Consider the following 25,630-nt stretch of genomic DNA (forward strand, 5'->3'; position numbering starts at 1 on the left):
CATGTCCACACCCAGGATCCAAACTGGTGAAACCCTGGGCCGCCGAAGCGGAGCAGGCAAACTTAACCACTCGGCCACAGGACCGGCCCCTAAAGCAAAAATTACCTAGGATTATCACATAGTTTAATTTATCATAAGATACTAGGTTGGTATTCCATGTGTATTTGGCAGGGTTTTTTTGTTTTTGTTATTTTTGCTTAGGAAGATTCACCCTGAGCTAACATCTGTTGCCGGTCTTCCTCTATTTTGTATGTGAGCTGCTGCTACAGCATGGCCACTGATAGATGAGTACTGTAGGCCGGCGCCCAGGAACCGAACTTAAACCACTAGGCCACTAGGGCTGGCCCTGGCAGTTTTTTATAGCAGACCATGCCTGACAATATGTGCTGTAGAGGATGAAGAAGAGAAAAGGTATCATCTGTCTTCAGGGAGCTTTGATGACAAAGGAGCTACTTTCTTGGGTTAGTAAAATATACTCGCAGAAATATTGTCTGAAGATAATTATGTTCTAAAGCTGTATTACATTAGTACTACTTAAAGGACTTTGTTTCTAGATAAAAATTGCTGTAAATGTGACTGTTTACCTTCTGTTCTTTTGCTCCAGTATGGATTTGAGTGAAAGGCCAAAAGAAATCAAAATCTCCAGAATGAAACAAAAATTCAGAGGGCCTTCACAAGAAACATTCACTGTGAAGGAACCCCCCAAGATAAGCTCTAATAATAATAATACAGTATCAAATACTCTGGTTAGGATGAAAATCCCTAACTATCAGCTTTCACCAACGAAATTCCCAAGTGTAAATAAAAGTAGAGATCGGGCTTCTCAGCAGCAGCAGACTAACTCCATCAAAAACTACTTTCAGCCATCTACCAGGAAAAGGTATATTTTTACTAATACTTCCCTGTATCTCTGAAAAATATTAATATTTGTTATATGATTGTAGAATGGTAGTCTTATTCTGCTTAAGTATGCCCTTTGACCTATTCCCTCTTAGAAAGCACATAAGTTAGATTCTCCCTGATCCTTTTTTCTTCTGTTGTTTCATTTGCTGCATTTCTCTTGAAGGAGTGCTTTCCCACACCTTAGTTCTTTTGACCTACCTTTTTCCCTTGGTCACCTCTCACTTCTTTTAAGACCATGCTCCATTAATTATTCTCTCAATTTCTAGCACCTTTAATATCATCTAGGTCCTTTTTTTCTGTATTCAAAAGCTCTATCTGACTTTTGTTTTTTAAAACCTTTCCTTGACTTGGTTTCTTCTGTTAGCTACTGCCTTTTGTCTTTTACAATCACTGTTAAACTTCTCAAAAAAGGAGATTATTGTTATTGTTCCCATTTCTGTATGAAATAGTTCTTAACCAGCAATATTTCATCTTTACATGACATCCTTGAAAGTAACCATTGACACAGTTGCCAGCTCTAGTAGCCTTTTGGTAACATTCAACTCTTGAATCTTGAACCTTTGTCCTCTTCTAGTCTCATCTCAGTTTTTGTGTTGGTGGCCCATCCTCATTCTTTTGCCTCTCTTACTTTCCCCTTCACCCCCTTGGAAGACTCCTTTTCCTTCTCCTGCTTTTTATATACTCTGTACTATACTTTCATGGTTTCATGATTTTATTGCAGATGATCAATATATTTGGCCCTAACATCCTGTACATTTCACTTCTACTTTTCCACAGGAGTTTCCTGCTGTTTTCCCGAATAATAGGCCTATAGCTTTTTCTCCCCTGTCACTGAATGTGTGTTTTTGTTAGTAGTTCACTTTGTCAAGATCTTTGACTCTTTCTCCTCTGCCTCCCCAAACTAGTAGTGTTGATTCTTATTTTCAGTGTCTTGTAAATTCCTCCCTTTTCATCTGTTTGTGTTGCCAGCTCTCTGGTTCAAACTCTCAGCACCTAAATTATTACAGAAACCTCTTGATCAGTCTGTCCAGTACCCTGACATTAGATTAGCTTTATTAAAATATCACTTTGACTGTTCCAGTTCAACATGAATCCTGTAAAGCAGAGACCCAAGTTTTTATGTCCTCTGTGGGCCTTGTTGTTCTTAGTGCCAGTGAGTCAATTCCGACTCCTAACGGCCCTGTGTACTGTGAGAGCAGAACCCTGCCCAGTCTTTTTGTGCCATTCTCTCACTTTCCAGTGCTATATCAGTGTTCTACTGCTATTCACAGGGTTCTCATGACCAATTTTTTTGCAAGTAGATGGTGAGGTCCTTCTTCTTAGCCTTAGTTTGGAAGCTCTGCTGAAACCAGTCCGCCATGGGTGACCCTGCTGGTATTTGAAATACCGGTGGCATGGCTTTCAACATCACAGCAATGCAGCTGCCACAATGTGACAACCAACAGACGGGTGGTGTGGTTCCCAGACTGGCAAATGAACCCCGGGCCATGACATTGAGATCGACAAATCTTAACCACTCTTATGTGAATGAATGATGTAGTGTCGAATAGAAAACTCTTAGTCAACTATTTACATATTACTTGCAGTGTATAGTGTGTACTATATTCTGGATTTAGCCACTCTGACTTACTGTCTTGAATCAAGTTCTCATTAACCTGTCAGGTTTTGTTTCCAGGGTAATTTTTCCCTGCCTACAAGTTCCCTCAATTATAGAGTAAGCTATTGTTTCCTGGCAACAAGTCCTTTGTATTTTTATGTTTTTCTACCTTTTCCTCCACATTGCTTTATCAGCTACTGCTGCTTCAGCAAAGAAGATACACATCTCCAAATTGTTTTAGCCGTAGGGTTGATCAGTCGCATCAAAACAGAGTGTATGTGAATGATGTACTGTTTTCAGATGTCTATTTTTTGATTTCCAGTGATGTTGTTAATTAATAAAATCAAGAATATTGTGAAATAAATGGGGGAGGGAGTGAATATTGCCAAACCAAAAAATTACTTAGCTATGTTCATTTTCTTTTTTTGTTTTCTTCTCTCTTTTTTTAAATCTAAGGGAAAGGGATGAAGAAAATCAAGAAATTTCTTCATCTAAATCAGCAAGAATAGAAATGTCTTGTTCTCTTTTAGAACAAACACAACCTGCTACACCCTCAATATGGAAAAATAGAGAGCAACATCTATCTCAGAATGAGCCTGAAGGGAAAAAAACAGATAACTTACTTACAGATACAGATTTAAAATCCACTGTGAAAAATTCTGCCAGTAAATTTCTTTCTACAGAAAAGCTAAGATCAGAAAAAAGACAAGAAATTGATGATTTAGCCATAGAAGATGAAGTATTAGAACAGTTACTCAAGAACACAAGACCAGAGTTGGAAATCAAAGTGAAAGTTCACAAACAAGAGGAAGCCATCAATATTAGAAAAAGGCCAAGATTTGATATAGAAACAAATGGCACTTTTAATGATGAAGCAATATCAGAAAGTAACAAAATACCTGTAAGTAACATTTTTTAAATAAGTATTGCAAATAGAAACTTAGAATGTTAAAAAGTACTTTAGATATTTGTATTGACACTATGAGCATCCAAAAAATTATCTTCAACACCCAGTATTAAGTATAGGAATTTGTTGGTCAATAAGGTAAATGTTAAAAATACAGTTATTCTTTGACAGTATATAATAAATGACAACAAATAAAACTGTTATTCCTGATTGTTTTAATAGATTTCCAGGCTGTACTATTATATCAGACATTTGGCCATGCCGGTAAGTGTAGGAGATGCCTTAGTAAACAGGCACAGAAAGATAAAGTTAGTAAAACAAAATATCTACTAAGTAATTTTTTAGGATAAAACATGTATAATATCACTAGAAATTTTTATTTTCCTTTTGATCTTTAATGTCCTATCCTATTTTCGTAGAATGTTGATAATTTGTCTTACCCACTTTGGTCTAAGAAAATTCTTCAGAGTATTTCCTATTTTTTAGATCAGTAAGTTGGATATTGTTTGTAGACTAGTTAGCTTTTTAGGTGAGAACACTGACCTCATGAAATCAAAATTTAATATTCTAATCTCCCACATAGGTCCGTTAGCTCCACTCTCAGTCATGTCTATGGTTGTCCCCTCCTGTAAACAGCTACTGGATAAAGATAGGACTGAGTAAGAGGATAAGAATTAAGTGATTGGAAGGTGCAGCAATTAAGCATTTGATGAAAACTTAGTGTGTGTCAGGCACTATGTAAATTTATAGCTACTACTGAAAAAACAAAGTGTGTGTCCTATTTAGCCTATATGTTGGCATTTTCATATAAAAGGAGAGAATCATTTCTTATTTCTTATAAGTGAATCCTAAATGCCCTATGTGGACCAGCTGCATCAGAATTACTTGGCGAGCTTTTTAAAAATATGGATTCCCAGACCAAAGCCCCAGAGATCCTGATTCAGTACATCCAGTTTACTTCCCAGAAAAAGTTCTCTCCCTTTATTGGTTAAGAATACCTTTTGCTGTCTTTAAAAAGTCTAAAGTCAGTAGCTTAAAGATGATAGAGTTATTTTTTTCTTATGAAAGAAACCCAGAAGCAGGTAACCAAAGCTGCTTGGCAGTTCCATAATATTAATTTCCTGGGTGTCTGTCTTTCTAATCTATGAGATGGCACCTCTAGCCATCATGTCCACTTTCCAGGGAGGAAGAAGAAGGTGGAGAGAGAACAGGGTAAAGGTCTTTCTACGTGAGTTCCTCCCTACTTTCTAAGGAGCTTTTTCAGAAACCCCACCTGATAACTTTTGTTATTGACTGGAATTTAGTCATGGTTGTGCCACTTCCCATCCCTCCCCCTCAACTTACAACAGGGTTCTGGGAAATGTTTTCAGTTTGGTACATTGCTATCCTTAATGAACTTAAGAGGAAGAAAGGGAATGGATACTGAGGTATCCTCTAGCCAGATTGAGAACTTTAGAGACAGAGGGGTCTTTATTACCAAAGATTTAATATTAGCTGACACTTTACAGAAGACATTAATTGGACCAAGTGGTTTATATATCCTAGAAGTCACTTCTGCATCAATTTCCACTATAGTGAAGAGTTAGGTAAGTTAGTTTAATATGGCATTTGGTGAAATCCAAGGGATGATTTCCTAAGTTTAATAACTTTACATCTCTTTATAAAGATAGGTTTATTCTACTTGCATTATGAATTTACATTGTCACTTTAGCTCCAGACTCTTTCAGAATCTGTATTCAGGTTACATAATATTATAAGCATTTAGTCTTTAGAAAGTTAGGCTCTGTTATTTTGGCCACACCTTTGGATATGCATTTCCCTTGTGGTACCCTTTCCTCCTGTATTTATTTTTAATTTTTTCTGATATGTTCTTAATTCTTTCCCTAGTCTTCTTGTCCTATTAAGTACTTTAATCTTTTTTTATAGCCCTTTTTTTTCTTTTCCTTAAATTCTATCCCATATTGGCCCATTGCTCACAGTCTGGAAATTGTTATGGTTTAAGTCACAGAATTCTTTGGTCCATCCTTTATGGCTGCTATTAATCTTCTTAAATACCTACTTTGACCGCACATTCTCCCAGGGCTCGTGTCACCCAAGCTATATTTCATTAGATCCCAGACTGGGAGAGATGAGAAGTGAGCATCATACACCAGTGATACGGGAAACATTAAACAGTCTTTGTGAACCTGAAAACACTTGTCATTTAATAGCCAAGGTATACTTGTTATATAATGATCTCAGGGAATATAATTATTTTATTTTACTCTTGATTCTGTAGCATAGTTTTCTTTGTCCTTATTTTACTGTTTCAGAATTCATGACATTCTAAATAAAAATACAGTACAAAATAAATGTCATATTAGACTTTGGCACAGTGAATAGCAATTTGAAACACAGGTCTACCCTGCTTTTTTCTGTTAGCTTTCTCAGAATCTAATTCATTCATTCATTTAGTTATTCTAGGCACTGGGCGTGCTAACATGAAATGCAGTCAGAGAGGAAACGTTTGATAGGCCTTTAGGAGGTAGAATCTCCAGGCCTTGGTGATTGACTCAGTATGAGAAATGAGGCGAGGGGAAAGAATATAGGATATTTCCCAAGCTTGTAGTCCGAGTGTCTGGGTAGGTTCTGTGAGATAGGAAATAAAAACTTGCTCAAGAGGATGAGCAAGTTTGAGGGAGTAGAGCAGGATGTGGAAAAGGTGTGGGGAGTAAAATGTTCTGATTGCACCTTCCACTTGGTGATGTCTACGAAAGTACTCAGTAAAAGGGCACATGGTAGGCTTGGAATATAAATTTTTAATCTTAATACTGGTAAATGAAAACATTAATTCTCTTTAGTCTCTAAGCAAGCACAGAGTACGTTTCTTTTTCTGCCCTTTCCAACTTTCTTATTAAAATTTTTCTGAATTTTTATTACTGAATCACTGCAGATTTGATGTAAAATGATATGCCCCCCCCCGTTCTATCCAAAGGGATTGTAATTTTTACTTAAGCCATCTACGTAATAGGATTGTGTCTAGAACATGGTCTACATATATGAATGTGAAGGATAGTATGATTGTACACAAGGCTGTCTTCAGTTTATTACAGATGAATGTCTTGGACAATTAGAGTAACTTTCTTGTTGAATTAGGGGGATTTAAAATTCAATTCTAAATATAGATTTAGATAGAATCTTTTAAAAGTGATTCTTTTTATTTTTGACTGTGAAAATAATACATACTCCTGTAGAAATACAGAAAATAAAAACATAGTGACAGTTTGTTGATACTCCTACCAGCTAGAGATAGCTATAGTTAATATTTTGGTATTTTCTTTTTTAAATCTTATCTTGCAAACTTGGAATCAAGTGTTAATGCAATTTTTTAGCCATTTTTTATTCACTTATGATCCTATCTCAAATAATTAAATATTCTTTACATATATAACCTATATGAACTTTGCTTCCAGTTGTTTGCTCTTGTAACTCATACTACAGTGTCTTTTCCTACATATATTTCTATTCTTATCTCATAGTTTCTCTGGAAAGATGACTTGAAAGTCAACTACCTGGGTCAAGAGCATGAATTTCAGAAACCATGAATTTCATGGTTTTCAGAAAGATACCATTTTAAACTCCTGTGAATTCTATTTTTTATTTCTTTAGCAAGAAAGTGAAACTGGGAAGAAATGTGAACTCAAGAAAGAATCACTCTGGTCAACTAAAGAAGAACTATTTGTGAGGAAATTTTTATTTATTTTATTTAACTATTATAAAGATTTGACTTATGGACCATCACTTCAATTTCTGTCAGTTTACATTCTTAGGATTAATTCCCTTTCTATAATTTTGGTCTATTTCATAATAATGCATCCTCTGGAAATGGATAGCATTTACAACCGTGGTATGGCAAAAAGAGTATGGAGAAAAGCCTGAGTGTATTTCCTTGCTCTCTACTTCATAGATATGTGACCTTGAACAAGGCATTTCCACATTTATGAACCTCAAGTCTTTTGTTAAAGATTTTATTTTTCCTTTTTCTCCCAAAGCCCCCCAGCACATGGTTATGTATTTCTAGTTGTGGGTCCTTCTAGTTGTGTCATGTGGCACGCTGCCTCAGCATGGCTTCATGAGTGGTGCCATGTCCACGCCCAGGATTTGAACTGGCGAAATCCTGGGCTGCTGAAGCAGAGAGTGCGAACTTAACCACTCGGCCACAGGGCCGGCCCCCTCAAGTCTTTTGTTTATAAAATCAGATTGATAGTTTTTCAACAGAGTTGTTGTTTATGTCAAATAGAGTAATGAATGTGAAATATTGTATACTCTAAAACACAATGCAAAAGTATTAGGCTATTATTAGAGTTCCTGATTACATTTTGTTAATAAACCTTTTCTTTTGACTTTTCCCTTTTTTCTTCTCTCCTTGACTGTCATCTTAGTCCTATTAGCATCTTTTATATGAATATATAGTAAAGCAGTTTAAAAAACTAAGATGGTCAGCCTTGAGCAGCTGTAACAATGTTGATATCTAACTAACTAGTTGGTTAATAATAAATGACTTGAATCTTATCCAGCAACAGGAAGGAATCTTCAGGCTGATTTAATAGCTGTTCATCTGGAATTAAAAAGTGGCTTTCAGTTAATGAGCTAGTGTGTCCAGAAGTGTCAAAAATAATAAAAAATATAAATTATTGAAAATCCAAGAAAACCTAAATATAGTAGATGAAAACTTGTAGAAAGGATTGTATAATAATCTTGTATGGTTTTAATGAAAAGCAGATAACACTGAGATTTTATATTCAAGAAGATAAATTGTTTATTGAGATGGTATTTATTAGAATAGGATACCAAATTAAAAATACTATGTGGTTATTAGCCTTCTGTCATAGGTAAATATATTGTAAATGTTTCTAAAATTATAGAGTACTTGAGTAAGTAATTTTCTAGTTTTGAAGTAGATATGATTTAATTCCAGATGAAAAGTTCAGGTGCCAGAAATAAACCTTTTCTGCTGTTTTTTCAAGTATTTGAGCTTCTTTCTGTAGACCCCTAAATGACAAGTAATTTTCCTTTTCCTTCTTATTTCTTCTTACCTATCCATCTTAACCTGGTTTAAGAACAATGACGAGCTTCAGGATCATGGTGAGATGCTTCCAAGGAAGGTGTTACTGATTGAATTTAGATCACTGGTGGTTAGTAACTCTACCTCCAGAGATGCATCCAGAGTAAATGATGATTATGGTCAACTAAAGAATTTCAAGAAATTCAAAAAGGTATGTATTCCTTTAAAGTATCACAAGAGAGGAGCGTTTGAAATGTTTTTAGAAATACTGTTGATGCATAATAGTAATAAAAGCAGTTCATGTTGAAAACTGATGCTATTTCTTGTGCTTGAAACAATTTAAAAAATGACTCTAGGAAGGACGTGAACTAGCAGTTAATATATGGAACACCTAGAATGAAGAAAACTTCAGTAAGACTGAATTCTTTAAAGGGTGCTGTTTGGAGCCAGCCCCGTGGCTGAGTGGTTGTTTGCGCGCTCTGCTTCGGTGCCCCAGGGTTTCGCCCGTTTGGATCCTGGGCGTGGACATGGCACTGCTCATCAGGCCACGGTGAGGCAGCGTCCCACATGCCACAACTAGAAGGACCCACAACTGAAGAAGAATATACAACTATATACTGGGGGGATTTGGGGAGAAAAAAGCAGGAAAAAAAAAAAAAGATTGGCAACAGTTGTTAGCTCAGGTGCCAATCTTTAAGGGAAAAAAACAAAAGGGTGCTGTTTACCTGGTTCTCCTCACCTTAAGCAGCAGGCTTTTGGCTATATTGTTAGGGTTCTCCCAGTTCTAGTATTGATCTGTGACTATGAGAAGGGGTTCTTTTATTTCGTTTTTTTTTTTTTTTGAGGAAGATTAGCCCTGATCTAACATCTCCTGCCAATCCTCCTCTTTTTGCTGAGGAAGACTGGCCCTGAGCTAATATCCATGCCCATCCTCCTCTACTTTATATGTGGGACACCTACCACAGCATGGCATGCCAAGTGGTGCTATGTCCGCACCCAGGATCCGAACCAGCAAACCCCAGGCCACCGAAGCGGAACATGTGCACTTAACCGCTGCGCCACCCAACCAGCCCCTGAAGGGGTTCTTTAACTCAGGACTTCATAAAAATAACAGATTTGTTGAAAATAAATGAGTACATTCAATCATGAAAGCTAGACATTTTATTATTACATGTATATATAAAACAAAATATAAACGTACACTGAGTATTACCATCAGGCCTGAGTTCCTCTTCCTTTAGGAACTAATAAGATATTTATTTTATCAGTATGGTTAAAAGAATATTTTTGATCCAGTCTGTATTCTTTTGTTGTCTGTTCTGGGATATTTGCTTCTTGCCCCATACCTACTACTGACTGCTAGCTCTTGCTTATTCATTTGATCAGAATTCAGTAATTTTTTCAAAAGTAATTTCTGTGGAAGACTGCTTTCCTCTAGAACATGATCTCTGTGATTCTGCTGTCACTGTCAGGTGTTGCAGTTTTTTCTCTCTAATGTGAACGACTGTTAAACATTTCTCAGTTAAATTAGTTTTCTGCCTACTATGACAATGTCTAAAGGGTTCTAAACTCTGTTTAACAGTAAGAATCTCCTGTACTCAGAGGGAAAGATGGAAATATCTCCCACTTACATAGCACCCACTTACTCTTTCCCACCCCACAGCTGTGGCTCATGAATAGCACAGGGGCACGCTTACTGCCTGGGTTCTTCATGTTCAATGTTGTGTTACAAAATCTCATTGTTAAATCAAAATTCAAAAAACATACTTTTTTTGGTTAAAAAAATCATTTAATTTAAAAAAGATCATTGAATTAAAAAAAAAAACTTTTTTTTAATTAATGAAGTTACCAAAGACAAAGGCAGTAATATTCACTATAGGCCCAGGAATGGTGAAGAGGTATAAAGTAGTACAAACTTCTGGAGAGTAGATTGGGAAAATTTAAAACCCTTAAAAATATTAGTATCCTTACCTCAGGAATTTTTTTTTGAGACTTTAAAAGAAATTCAAGCCAAAATTTGTGTGGAAAGATGTTTAACTGGATTGCCTCTAATGAAAGAATTTATCTTGAGTTTTTTCTTTATATACCCAAGTCAATAACATGACTCTATTTGTACTTTTAAAATACTACTTGATGATGAAAACTAATTTAAAATTCCCTTCCCACTTCATATATTGAAATTTTAAAGATATGTCACATAAATATTAAGGATTTATTACTCTGTAAATACAATATTAGCAATGTGGTTAATATGCATTTTCACATATTTTCTTTTTATTAGCACCCCTTTATTTGTAAACAATTAAAATTTCAATTAAAAGTATAAACTGTTAACATCTCTTGCTAGGGATCTATAAATTGTAAAGTTTTTAAGACTTAAATTTTCATGGGTACTAGAAAGGGCTTAAACTTTGAAATCTTTAGAACAATGTATAATACTTTAAATTCTAGTGTGTGCGTGTTCACCTTGCGTTGCTTTAATTGGTAGATGATGAGCTAAGGCCATTTTTGAATTAAAACTCCAAATTAAAAATCCTAAAATCTTCTTAATAGATAAATCCCAGAGACGTATCTAAATCTGGGTGTAGTAAAAGGCAAAAATATATGGGTCTAGCACAATTACCTGTCTCTCATTTTCATTTATAGAATATAAACATCATTGGCACTTAGGTTATATGTGATTTACAATCTTTGCTTTTTTTATGAGCTTTTAAAAAAATGATTGTCTTAATTTGTTAGTGCGTTTAACCTTAATGCTTTTACTATTTAACAGGTCACATTTCCTGGAGCAGGAAAACTTCCACACATCATTGGAGGATCAGATCTAATAGCTCATCATGCTCGAACGAGTACAGAATTAGAAGAATGGTTAAGGCAGGAAATGGAGGTTAGTAGGAAGTAAGGCCTGGTAACTTCTTTGGTTTGCATTTTGGTCCCTGTGGTTTCCTTAGAGCACATTCTTCTTAAAACTAAACTTAAGGTCATTCATTCAGGAAAATTGCTGAGTTACAGAGCATTAAGATTAGTTTATATCTTTCCGTAACACTTCTTTAAGGGACTTCTAAATTTATTTTGTTAGTTAAGAAAAAAGAGACCTAAACAAATTAATTAAGTTTACATCCTGATGTAAAGGGGAAAAAAGAGACTTAATCCACAGAAATTTAAAAGAAAACTGAAGGAAGGGCCAGCCCAGTGACATAGTGATTATGCCACTATGTGTGAAGTGCCACTTCACACACTCCACTTTGGCAGCTTGGGATTCATGGCTTCATATCCCAGGCATGGACCTACACACCACTCATCAAGCCATGCTGTGGCAGCGTCCCACATAGAAAATAGAGAAAGACTGGCACTGAAGTTAGCTCAGGGCCAATCTTCCTCACCAAAAAAACAAAACAAAACAAAACTGGGGCCGGCCCTGTGCCTGAGTGCTTAAGTTCACACACTCTGCTTCGGCAGCCCAGGGTTTCACGGTTTGGATCCTGGGTGCAGACATAGTACTCGGGCCATGCTGAGGTGGCATCCCACATAGAACAACCAGAAGGACCTACAACTAGAATATACAACTATGTACTATGGGGCTTTGGGGAAAAGAAGAAAAAAAAAAAAAAGATTGACAACAGATGTTAGCTCAGGTGCCAATCTTTTAAAAAAACAAAACTAAAGGATAACAAAAGGATGGTCATACAGTCATATGGAGGATATTACAAATATATCAGTTATATATTATGTGAATGGACTGGGCTTTCTAAATCTGAAAATTGTCTTTCAGCAGTTCTCATTCATTTCAGAGTTTCTCGTTCATTATTTTCGTGAATATTTTTCCCCGTTTTCTCTAGTATCTCTTTTTTTCTTTCTTTTTTTTTTAAGATTTTATTTGTTTTATTTTTTCTTCCCAAACCCCCTGGTACTTAGTTGTATATTTAGTTGTGGGTCCTTCTAGTTGTGGCATGTGGGACGCTGCCTCAGCGTGACCATACAAGTGTGCCATGTCCGCACCCAGGATCTGAACCAGGGAAAACCTGGGCCACCAAAGCAAAGCATGTGAACTTAACCACTCAGCCACGGGGCCAGCCCCTCTGGTATCTCTTTTTTTCTTTCTTTATGTATTCTGGATATTGACTCCTTATCAGATATATGATTTGCAGATATTTTCTCCCATTCTCTGGGTTGCCTTTTCACTCTATTGATCATGTACTTTGATACACAGAAGTTTTAAATTTTGATGTAGTCCAATTATTTTTTCTGTTGCCTGTGCTTTTGATGTCATATCCAAGAAATCATTGCCAAATCTAATGTCAGGAAGCTTTTCCCCTATGTTTTCTTGTAAGGATTTCATAATTTTACCTCTTACATTTAGATCTTTGATCTCTTTTGAGTTAATTTTTGTATGTAGTATAAGATTAGAGTCTGACTTCATAATCGGTGGTTACATATTTACACTTTGGTTTAATGATGCATGAGCACCATCTCAAAGGTCAGGGGAAGAGCTTTAAAGTCAGTTATGCAATTGACAACAGCTTACTGTGGGAAACTTGGCTCCTTCTCTGGGCACTTGTTACTGATCTATCTCATTTTTCCCCACAGAGACTTTTTAAGTTTTAAGAAGGGAAGAGAAATTGTTAAATAATATTAATTATTAAGTAGTAATTATTTATAATATTTAGTTTAGATTCTTAAACTTATTGTTATGAAAAGTTTTCAGACATATATAAAGAGAATAGTAAAACAAACCCCCAAGCACACACCTTCAATAAATATCAGCATTTTGCACATCTTGCTTCATCTATTCCCTTTTCCAGCTTTTTCTCTTCCTGGAGTATTTTAAGGAAAATCTCAACCATTTAATCATTTCACTCATATTTATATGTTTAATGTAAACATAGGTTTCTGATCAAATATATATTATGTCAGCATGTACTAATATGTCTATGTTTTTTATAGTAGAATACTTCTATAAGCAATTCATATTGTTTTAAACCCTAGAACTAGCAGTATAATTTTGATATTTGAAATTGCTTTACAATTTTATAGTTTTCCATACTTGCTTTATGGCATTTCTTTGATCATATCTACAATTAATATACTGCCTTAAGCCTCAGAAACCCAAGCCTCAGTTATAACATTGCTGTTTTGGAAAAATAGGAACTGCTTACAGCTCTCCATGTTGTTATGCGGTTTCCAAGGACTCATCATTTACATGTATCAGCTACATATACACTGCTATAGTGAGAACTCACAGGAAAAATTACAAGAATGTTCTTCTATTTTACTTTGTCCCTTGGTGTTTTGAGTCCTGGTGGATATTATGTAACAAGACCATCCACCTGATCCATAATTCTTTCAGCCCTTTACTTTTTATTTAACTGGAGAATTTAATAAAATTCAGTAAAGTGGGAAACTTTTTGCTATAGAAGAAGTACTACATGGCAGTTAAGAATTCAGAAACACATGACCATTGAATTGAGAGAGAATCAGAGGCCTCATCCAAGGTTAGAAAGTTTTCTTCTTAGTCTTTGTATTGCCTGATTATCCAGTGCTATTGGAACTCAAAGGTGGGCTCCAGACATGTCATCTCAGCAGGCTGTTTGAAGTAGGGCTGTTTGCTACTTGAGGGCAGTATCTCTTTTTTGAACTCCAGTATGACGTAAGTTAAATCTCACTTTCTTCTCTATGTATCTTACCTTTTCTTCTGTGTATTTCATCTCTTTGTTTCTCTGGATTATGTTTTTGGTAATTTCTTCAGATTGTCTTCTAGTTTAGTACTTCTATCTTCAGCTCTGTTGGGTTGGTGTTCCATCCATCCATTGAGTTTTCATTCAGCCTATTGTATTTTTTTTTTCTGGAAGTCTGATTCAATCATTTCTAAATCTTGTTCTCTGCTGATATTTTTAAGCTCCTCTTTTGTATTCTTTGCCTAATGCTACCAATACCTAAAGCGTTCGTCGATCTGTTTCTGCTGGTTCTCTTATGGTACCTTGTTTCCAAGTATATGTTTTGTGGTCTTCGAATGTGAACTGCTCATTTCCGTATAACTTGATCTGTAGGAATTCCTTGTGTCCTAAATTCAGGTTTATTTCCTCCAGAAAAGATAAGTCTGTGTCTGCCAGTCTTGATCTACCAATGTGAGACCACTTTACTCTGCTTGTGATTTTTTTAGATCACTCAGGTAGTTAATATATATTTGGGTGAGAAGCCTGAGTGAAGTCCAGCTTGTCGTCATAAACTTAAGTAAGATTTTTTATTTCTTTCCTTCACCGTGTGCCAGGGTCAAGACAGGCATGTTTGTTTGCTATCTCCTTTTGTGTTGTAGAGTTTATTCCTTTTTCACACTTTACTGCTGGAGTCAATAGATTCCCCATCTTGCGTTTCTTTCCTATCACTCAGCCCCCATACAGACATCAAAGCAGAGCCCAGGTGTTTATGGTTTGCAGATACCAACAGGGCAGGGCCGAAGCTGGCTGTGATACTTGGTAACCTCTTATGGTTTGTATTTTGCTTTATTGTGGGTTTAATGTAGTCTTCAGCAATTTGTTTAAAAAAGTTATTTATTTTATTTATTTTTTGATGAGGAAGATTGGCCCTGAGCTAACATCTCTTGCCAATCTTCCTCTTTTTTCTTGAGGAAGATTGTCCCTGAGCTATCATCCATGCTAATCTTCCTCTATTTTTTTGTATGTGGGATGCCACTACAGCATGGCTTGATGAGTGATGCATAGGTGCAGAATTCTTTGGAATGTACATTTATAAAATATTAAGAATTATGGTAGTACACACAAGAATGAATAACTTAAAATCACAAAGCCCAAAAATTGCCTATTTAAGCATTAAGTGAATAATACTCTAAACATCTCTTTATTGAGGAGGAATGAGAAGCAGGGACAGAGTGGGAAGGGAAGAAGAGAGATTGATAGAAGGAAGTAAAACTGAAGCATTGCTGACTTTGTGTAAATGTTTCCTCTCTCCAAGATATTTTATTTCCTGAGATCTTTCTAAGACTAATGAGGAAATATATGAAAAAAACTATCAGGTTAGAATCAGTATTTGTTTCAAACTGTATATTTTGATTTTAGACAATATTTGTTGGCTCCCTGCTGTGGCTAGTGAGGAAATTATTTGTATTTCCTCCACATCCCCTCCCCAACTTTATGACAGTTCTTTTTCTTCCCCTTTTTAGGTGACTTTCCATACCTGCATTATTCCTTCTTATGCTTGAAAGTCAATAACAATTAGAATATATCTCCATGTTGATCATTCTCCCTTCGTTTTTCCTAGAATACAGTGTGCATTTTTGATTTGCAGATGCAGTTCCTTTTTATTTCAAGGAACTTTTCTATTACATCTTTCAAAACATTTTATATTTGTTTGGGTTCTCTACATTTAAGACATAACTATCCTTTTATTAGATCACCTTTGCCCTCTGCATCCATTTCTTCTGCATTCATTGTGGTTTTCTTAAGCTCTTTCACTATGGCACAAATTTAAATTTCAGTTGTGTCTGTTCTATTCCTCATCAGCCATGTGACCTTGGGCAAATGACTTAACTTCTTTTTCTTTTTTTTTTTTGAAGATTTTATTTTTTTCCTTTTTCTCCCCAAAGCCTCCCAGTACATAGCTGTATATGTATTTTAGTTGTGGGTCCTTCTAGTTGTGGTACACGGGACGCTGCCTCAGCATGGCCCATGAGCGGTGCCATTTCCGCGCCCAGGATTCAAACGGGTGAAATACTGGGTTGCCGAAGCAGAGCGTGCAAACCCAACCACACAGCCACAGGGCCATCCCCGACTTGACTTCTTTATACCTCTCTTGCCTTCTGTGCAGAAGGGGAACAATAATAGTATCTCTATTTCACAGATTTTTTGTGAGGATTAAATAAGATACTATTTATAAAGCGTTTATAGTAGTGGAAACAGTGTTAGCTATTTCTAATTTATTTAATTCTGAATGGTGTTATAGGTCTCAGTTTGTTTACTTAGCATTCATTCCCCTTTTTATTTCATTGTGGTTTTTCTATCATCTGACTTTTTTTCTTATTTTATTGCTTTCATGTTCTTATTAATTTTATTTATTTTTTATTCTTGGGTTATTATTTCTTGCAGACCAAGTTCTTTGTCTTTTGCATGTTCTGTTTCAGTTTCTTTTTCCCCCTTCTGATACATAGAGTAGCTTTGCTGTTTGCTTTCATCTTGGCAGCTGTTTAAAGTAAATAATAGAGTGAACTTTCTTTGCATTGCTCAGCTTCTATATATAAATGTCCTACTGTCTTGACACCTCATTTCCCTAGGCTTGCCCCAGCTGCTTTTCTTTATTCTCAGCCCTTTGTTCTTTTTCAGCCCTTTATTGCTGCTGCAGGCCAATCTTAGTATTACAGAATCAGTTCCTGAAGTTTCCTTGAATTTAGGATGTTTTCATTCTGTACATTAAACGTAGTAATTCTCTAACTATATTCAACCTGATTTGAATTTTGAAAGACTGTGAAGTGTAGTTCTCCCAAAGCCTTGAAAAATGCCAGTAATGTGAGGATTTCTATTTCTTAATACTATTTTACTTAATGTTTTTACTAAGATATATACAATAAAGCTTGTTTTTCCTCACTGGTTTTTCTTTCAAATTAGCATCCCCTGCCAGGAAGCCTTTAAGAATAATTAGATTAATGATACAGCAGCTTTTTTGACAACTGCTTTATGAAAATCATGAATCTTCCCATTTATGTTCTTTTATACCTATTAGAAAATATGAAAAGAAAAGATTTAATTTCATTTTGACATTTCACTGTATAAGTAGAAAATTAGTCTGTAAGTTTGAATCCCTGCATGTCATTCTTCTATGCCCTTTCCAAAGACTAAGAAGCAGTGTAACAGCCTGGTTAAGAGCTAGTGCTCTTACTTAGGTAGACCTGGTCAAATTCCACTTCTTTCATATGATGACTTTTTGATCTTCTGCAAGTTACTTAACCTAAGTCTCTGTTTCCTTATTGGTCAAAATTGGGATGATAGTGTAATAGTAGTAATGAAGTTAAATGAAGATTAAATGAGATTTTTTGAGAAAGAGTTTTAAGATAGTATCTGGAAATACACAAATGTAAATTATTAACAGTAAAAATAAACAGTATCTGTGTTCAAAGAACTTGTGGTCTTTTAGTGAGGATATAAATACTTACAACAGAAGGTAAAAATTGATAAGCATTTAGGAATTGTGTGGCTGAAGTTTTGTGGGAGTTCTTCATAGCAGACATTATTTTTAAATGAAGAGGATCAAAAAGCCATTGTTAAAGAGGTGAAAAATATGTTCTTTGATACATAGTGGGCACTAAATAATTATTGAATGAATGCACCTTGAAAGATGGTCAGATGTGGGAAGAGGACAAAAAGGAGGTAATCTTCTGGACAGAGGGAGAAACATGAACAAAAGCTGAGAGGGTCATTTAGTAGGACATTTATTAGGAGGCAAGTCTGGTTTTTTGTTTTGTTTTTTCTTTTTTTTGTCATTTAGTTTTAACTGCATACAGAGTTCATGAAGAGGAGGGTGAAAAGAGATTGAGAAAGTAGAATGGAGCAAGGTTATGAAGAGCCTTTCCCATTTTAAGGGTCAAACTCAACAGTTTGTGGGTATTTCTGGTAGATAGGAGAAGTCATTGAAAGGTTATGAATGGCACGTGATAAGATTGTAGCTCGACTTTAGGAAGACACACCCAGTACAGTGTTTTTCCGGTCCTAACTCTTGAAGGTGCTCTAGGAGTTTGGGGAGTTTGTGTTTAAAATTACTTTGTGGGTGAGGTAATTGAGCGGCTTCTGAGCCCTGACTTGGGACTCTGGGGGAGGAGAGCCACTTTACCTTATAGGGCTGCTCTGGTTGAAGGTGTAGTAAATATTGCCCTCTCAGCCCCTGCATCAGTGGTATGACCTCAAAACACTGAAATTTCATTTAGTAAAAGTGTTCTGCTGGAAAAAATATTTAAAAACTCAGTAAGCTAGCAGTATTATGTTTTGGTTGCCTTTGAGAAGAGATTGGCTGGAGAAAGTTGTTTAATTGGAAGACTTTTACAATAACCTTGGCATGAGGTAAAAATGGAGGATTTGTTAAATAGGAGAGATGTTGTAGAGGTAAGAACGCATGATTGTGACCACCCAGTATAGCAGTTCATTAACTATATATATATTCATCATTGAGCAAATATTTGAAATTATGTTAATTTTGACAGGTGCAAAATCAGCATGCAAAAGAAGAGTCTCTTGCTGATGATCTTTTCAGGTAAAGTTTAATTTCACCTTTCTCATGAATCTTTGAGATTATATAAAATTCAATTTCTAATCATTGGAAATAGAAATTAAATATTTGTTTCTTCTGTCTCTAGAAATAGACAGTCCTTCACTTAAAAAATGTTTTGTTTTGTTTTTTAATGTATGTTTTTCTTTTTACTACTTGAGCACTTCTTAATTGATTTTACTGGATATACTTCAGGCTTTGAGGTTGATTCAGTTGTACTGTATCACAGGATACTTAAAATTTGTATGGTGGCATTCAGGCAAAAGAAGTTTCCTGTGCTGGGTGAGTTTGGTTGAGAAATTTATGAGATTTTCAGCTCTGAGTAGAATTATGAATGAATGGGTTTTAAATTAAGACAAGTAAAATAGCAGACCATTTGTTTAGTTTTAATTGGCATATGCATAAAAACAAGAGGCCAGATTAAAGTTTTGAAGAAAGTTTTTGAGGGAGGTTTAGAGGAGTTAGATAGGAATGGGTGATTATATAGAATGGGTGATTTAACGTATTTTCAGCATTCCTGCAGGCCCAACAAACCTTATAATAATTAGCTTTCAAATACTCATGAAATACTGTGTTATAGGTGGATACTGGCTAGGGGAGAATAACATTTTCCCAAACTTAAAGGCAGAACCAAGAAGTACAATACAGTAGAGTCTGCTTTGTAGCCAATTTGATTCTTTAATTTCATTATTGACAATATGAATCATTGGTGAAAATGTTGACAAACTATGCTGCTTTTTCATAGTCAAACGAGAATATCTGGTTGCCCAGCTACATTTGTTTAACTGCTATGGAAGAAAATTTTGTAAAGGAATTCTATTTTAGGTTCATTATGTTCTGTGAAAATGGTATACTTTAATTCAGTGGGGGATGACAGGTCTGTTTGAAGCTGTACTGAATATATAAACATTTATTTCTAAACTGTTGTTTTCATGAATTATTTTAATGCTTTTACAGAATTTTCTCTGTTGGTGGTATGTTATTTTTACCAAATATTCAACCAAGCAACATCAAAAGGATAAATGAAAGTAAAAATATCAGTGCTTAATATCTGATCCTAAGGATAAAATGAGCATTCTCATTCTATTTGCCAAAGTGTGACTATGTTTTGAAAACCCTTTAGCTTTGAAACTGAAAGAAATGCCATCATTTATCTAGATATCATTTAACCTCATTGCTTTCTTTGCAGATACAATCCTAATGTAAAAAGGAGAAGATAAGTGAGGATTGTATAAAGAAGCCATGGAGAAACATTTCCTATCAAGCATTTAATTCAGGTTTCCTCTGGGACACATGCATATATAGTGTATAGAAAAGATTTAAGTTACAAATATTTTATGGGCTAAATTTGTTAAATAAAATGCACAAAACTCCACTTCCTTTGTGTGCAACAATTAGTATTGTTTGTTCTGTTTTCAGTCTTTGTCATCTCATCCCTTATGGTAATTTTTTTCATTTTTAAATGTGGTTTTTATTTATTGAATACTTAATGTAGTCACAGTTCAAAATTCTAAAAGTACAAAAGTGTGAAAGATTAAAAAGTCTCTCTTCTACCACTGTTCTAGTTATTTGGTTCCCTTCCTCAGAAAAAATCCATGATACTCATTTCTTATGAGTCTTTCCAGAGGTTTTGAATGCCTATTCAAATTTCTGTGCTTATCATTTTTCGGTAATTTCCTACAAAAATTATAACATATACAGTCTCTGCACCTTCCTCTTTTTCACTGAATAGTTTGGAAGATCATAGGCATATCAGAACACAATTTTTTTGTTTTCCATTATGCTGTAATTTTCCCTGAGCTGAAGTGACCCAAATGAAATGGATCTCAGTGGTGAAGATGTCACCCACATATTATTCTACTACCAGAAACCAATATGGAAGACTTCATCAAGCTTGCGGATAGATCTCACTAGAATGGGAAGACCTATTTGGTGGTCTTACTGAGCTGAGTATACCTCTGTTTTGAGCTTCTTACAGTCTTAGTTTTCATACCTGTGAAGTAGAAATGGTAAGATTGTCTTCTTTCTACCTTAAAGGTAAGTGGTAAGAAAAAATGAGTGTCTTTTTTCAAATCTTGTAATATAGAGAACTTTGGCTGGGTATTTTATGGTAAAGTCTTTTTATCAACTCTCAGGACTAATGCATCATGTCCTAGGAAGTGGAACAGGGTTTTTATACTGACTGAAAGATTCCTGGTCTCACATAGGTTCTGCCACCCTAATAAGCTTACCTTTCCTTTTTAGGTTGTTAGAGATAACATAGCGTGAAAAATTCTATCATAAATTAATTTGTACTATTGCTAGATCTTCACAGAAGATTTAGTGTTCCTCCGTATTCCATCAGGGGAAGTCACCACATTTAAGTATCTGGCAAAGATACTTTGCACCCTTGACCAGCCCTCAGAAGACTTTCTTTTCAGGAGATAGTTTGTAAATGTTATAGCTTTTTCTTCTTTGTTTCTTTCTATCATTATCCTTTCAAATTCTTTGTTTAGGAAACATTATTAAATATGTATTATATACAAAACATTGCCCTCCACAACACTGAAAGTCTCTGCTTTCTAGGAAGTGATGGTATGAGTTTTTAAAATTCCCTTTTAAGTTCTATTTAGCATAGAAAGTATTGTTAAATAGATGGAAGATGTTTCCCATTACTTTGCATAGATCCTTCAGTGCTGCACAATTTTCATAAGGCTGTTAGCTCTGCTCTGAACAACTTCAGTTCACAACGTTCCCTGCTTGAGTAGGTTGTGTACCTTTTCACCTGGCCCTGATGGGGTCTCTTTTTTCTAAGCCTTTACATGTTTTAGGAGAAAGAGGGGGAGGTTTAACTTGCCCACCTCCCTTTCTTCCTTAGTCAGATGAATGGGAACTGTGTCCCCATTTCCAGCCCGGGGCTTTAGGAGATGTGGATTAGCCCAGCTTTCTGATGGCAGGGGAGGAGGTGGCCTGGCCTTTGGCCACAATCTCACAATTGTTCATTCCCCAACAGCACTTTTGGATGGCATTCCCCCTTCCCTCTTCTACTTAGGAGTATCTTCCTTCTAGACTTCTTCCTAATTCCATAACTGAAGCTTTGTGGTTGGTTGCACTAGTGGGAGTTGGTATCTGCTATTTGATTGTGATCCAAATTCTTTCCTAAAACATTGAAGCAAGTTGAGACTTATGTAAAGTCTTCTCTTCCCTCAAGTTTAACAAGGCTGCCTATGTAACTTGCTTTTGAACATTTTTGCCCTTTTTATGAGGCTGTCAACCGTGAATTTATGAGCGTAATAGTTTGCATCACTCTGCTTCCCTTTATAAGAGGATGATGTGAGGTGAGAACAATTATTGGAAGGTATTTTACTGCTCTAAACCATGGAATTGAATGTCGCTCTCATCTCTCTGTCACTATACGGGCTAGCCTCCCAAACTAGGGGAACAAAACTTGTTTAAAATGGAGCATTGGTTTTGTTAGTAAATTGCAAGACTTTAACCCTCAGGCCAAGAGATCTGGATTTTATTCAGTAGGCAGTGGGAGAGCTGTGGACAATTTCTGAATGGGAATTTCTAAATCAGTGTGTTAATTACATGTAAGATATATTAAGAAATAGAAGCTAGAGACATTTCCATTCTGAACTCTAACTGGAGTAAACTCTATGTATTTTAACCAGGAAAGGATTTAATACAGGGAATTAGATGCTTAAAGTGACTAGGCTAGTAGGTTCTCCTCTGGGCCTTCAAGAAAAACTCCCAGAACAATTTAGAGCAGACCTACTCAGGCTGCTGCTGACGCTGAGGTCTCACTGAAGCTATTTGTTAAAGAATACATCCATGTACCTCTGATCCAGAGAGCAGAAAGCTGAAGTCAAGAGTTACTGCAGGGGCTGCCCTGGTGGTGCAGTGGTTAAGTGCGCACATTCTGCTTCGGTGGTCCGGAGTTCGCTGGTTCAGATCCCGGGTGCAGACATGGCACCACTTGGCAAACCATGCTGTGGTAGGCATCCCACATATAAAGTAGAGGAAGATGGGCATGGATGTTAGCTCAGGGCCAGTCTTCCTCAGCAAAAAGAGGAGGATTGGCAGCAGATGTTAGCTTAGGGCTGATCTTCCTCAAAAAAAAAGAGATAACTGCAGCTGCTCAGTTGTCTGGAGAATGAGGAATGGAACAACACTGTCGAGAAAACATCTTTCTGTGACTTTCCCTTGTAAGCAGAAACAGGAAAAAGGATAGGAAGATAGCCTCTACCTCACTTTCACCTTCCACATCTTGGGAGAGTGTATCTACTTGGCAGAACCTAATTAACCAACTTGCAAGTTCTGCTTACTTGTAAACAGGATTCTAGCTGCCAAGGGAGTCAGAGAAATGTAGTTTTTAAGATTCTCTGCCTCCCTAGGAAGAGGAATGGGGTAAGCCAGTCTGCAATTTCTACAATAGGCATCAAAATTAAGAGACATTAAGAAAAAGATTGAGAGATTCTTGAAATAGTATAAGGGGTTATGAACACTTGAATTAGGATAGTGGTCAGTGACACTGGAGAGAAGATGGACACCTTAGAAGTAGAGTTGGCAGGGCTTAGTGATAGGTGAAATGGAATCATTTGAATCTCTTGATTGTCTTGCTTAATAATTAGCCAGTGAAACTGGTGGAATGTGTATGGTCTCCATTTTTCAGGTGAAGAATATAATGGACAGAATAATATTGGTCTCTGTCATGTGCACACTCCCTTTCTAAGGAAGACTGCCATACATACAACAGTACAAGAGTTCTGGTAGCTCCTGTCTGCAAACATTGGTATTGGGAGTGTTTGTCCTTTTTAACCATTATAATGGGTGTGTGGCGATGTCTCATTTTGGTTTTAATTTGCATTACCCTAATAACTATAGTTGAGTTATAGAAGTTCTTTATATATTACGGATGCAAGTCTTTTGTCAGATGTATGTATTGAGAATATTTCTCCTAGCCCATATTTTTTTATTTTCGTATTTCACTGTTTTTCATAGTGATGTCTTCTGATGAACAGATGCTTTAAATTTTGATAAAGTCAAATTTATCAGTTTTTTCTTTTATTCTTGATGTTTTATTATCCTTAAATATTTGATTCAATATCAAGATTTCAAAAATATTCTGTTTTTTCTGATAAACATTATATATTTTTATATTTATGTCTGATCTAATTTCTGACTATGGTGTGAAGTATGGGTCACCATTTTCTTACCCCTGTGAGTATCTAGTCTAGTACCATTTGTTGAAAGAACTATTGTTTCCTCATTAAATTACCTTGGCAACTTTGTAGAAGATGACTTAATCATATAGAGGTTGGTCTTTTTCTATGCTATGTCCTGTTAAATTAACATGTTTATCCATCTTTACACTCATACCACACTGTCTTGGGTTAGTGAAGCTGTTTAGTCAGTCTTGAAGTCAGGTACTATAAGTCCTCGAAGCATGTCAATTTCTATCAAAAAAGTTTAAGATTTTAATCGGGATTATACTGAATCTAAAACTTGATGTGGGAACAATCGACACCTTAAAAATATTCTGTCTTCTAATCCATGAACATAATAAATCTATTCATTTCCTTAGATCTTTAATTTCTTTGAGCATTGTTTTGTAGTTTCAGTGTAGAGGCTTGCACATCTGTTTAAAATTTTTCCCTGAATATTTAATATTTTGATACTATTGTAAATGATACTTTTAAAAATTTCATCTTTCAATGATTTATCGCTTATATATGGAAATAAAATTACTTTTGTATGTTGAATTTAGAGGCTAAGAATGTGCTAAATTCACAGTCTAGTAAATTTTTTTTATAGATTCCTTAGGATTTCTATAGTCATGTGCTACCTAATGATGTTTCAGTCAACAGTGGACCACATAAGCTATAAATAGTACCATTAGCCTAGGCGTGTAGTAGGCTATACTATCTAGGTTTGTGTAAGTGCTGTAGGGCAGGAAGAAATTTTCCTCTACCCTTCTAGGTTCTTCTGGCTGGTTGAAGAATTAAGTTGGCATAAGACAGATTGTCTGTTTTGTTAATCTTTTCAAAAAACCAGCTCTTAGTTTCATTGATCTTTTTTGTTGTCCTTTTAGTCTCTATTTCATTTATGTCTTTTCTGATCTTTATGTCCTTCCTTCTACTGACTTTGGGCTTAGTTTGTTCTTTTTCTGCTTTATTGAGGAATGAAGTCAGATTGTTCATTTGAGATTTTTCATGTTTTTTGAGGTAGGCTTGTACCTGTGAACTTCCCTCTTAGAACTGCTTTTGCTGCCCATAAGTTTTAGTATGTTTTGTTTCCATTTTCACTTGTCTCCAGGTATTTTTTGATTTCTCTTTTGATTTCTTCTTTGACCCATTGATTGTTCTGTAGCATGTTGTTTAATCTCCACATATTTATGAGTTTTCCTATTTTCTTGTGATTGATTTCTAGATTCATATCAGTGTGCTTGGAAAAGGTGATACGATTTCAGTCTCCTTAAATTTATTAAGACTTGTTTTGTGGCCTAACATATGACTTCTCGTGAAGAATGTTCATGTGTGCCTGAGAAGAACTTAGATTCTTCTGGTGTTGGATGGAATGTTCTGTAGGTGTCTATTAAGTCCATCTGGTCTAATTTGTCATTTAAGCCCCATGTTTCCTGATTGATTTTCTGTTTGGATGATCTATCCACTGCTGAAAGTGGGGTGTTGAAATTGTCTACTGTTATTGTATTGCTGTCTGTTTCTTCCTTCAAGTCTGTTAATACTTGCTTTGTATGTTGAGGCGCTCCTTTGTTGAGTGCATACATATTTACAATTGTTATATCCTCTTGTTGAATTGACCCTTAATATTATATAATAATCTTGTCTCTTACACTCTTTCGATAGAAGTCTATTTTGTGTGATAGAAGTATAGCTACTCCTCATTTCTTTTTGTTTCCATTTGTATGGAA

The 25,630-nt window shown here is 35.7% G+C and overlaps 1 protein-coding gene across 2 annotated transcripts in view; it reads left to right on the top strand.

Annotated features, from left to right (window-relative positions):
• The window catches only part of NBN (nibrin), a 45,478-nt gene extending 25,386 nt beyond the window's left edge, over positions 1-20,092 (top strand). The window contains exons 10-16 of one of the 2 annotated variants that reach the window (XM_046642246.1): positions 605-880; positions 2,957-3,401; positions 7,056-7,127; positions 8,507-8,662; positions 11,225-11,338; positions 18,653-18,702; positions 19,907-20,092. In XM_046642246.1, the coding sequence (XP_046498202.1) occupies positions 605-880; positions 2,957-3,401; positions 7,056-7,127; positions 8,507-8,662; positions 11,225-11,338; positions 18,653-18,702; positions 19,907-19,937 (1,144 nt within the window). In that variant the 3' untranslated portion in view covers positions 19,938-20,092. The remainder of the gene's footprint in view (positions 1-604; positions 881-2,956; positions 3,402-7,055; positions 7,128-8,506; positions 8,663-11,224; positions 11,339-18,652; positions 18,703-19,906) is intronic. The other variant, XM_046642247.1, reaches the window with a different exon arrangement.
• Positions 20,093-25,630: the final 5,538 nt, after the last annotated feature.

This window comes from Equus quagga, chromosome 16 (genome assembly GCF_021613505.1).
Source record: "Equus quagga isolate Etosha38 chromosome 16, UCLA_HA_Equagga_1.0, whole genome shotgun sequence".
NCBI classification, from domain to species: domain Eukaryota; kingdom Metazoa; phylum Chordata; class Mammalia; order Perissodactyla; family Equidae; genus Equus; species Equus quagga.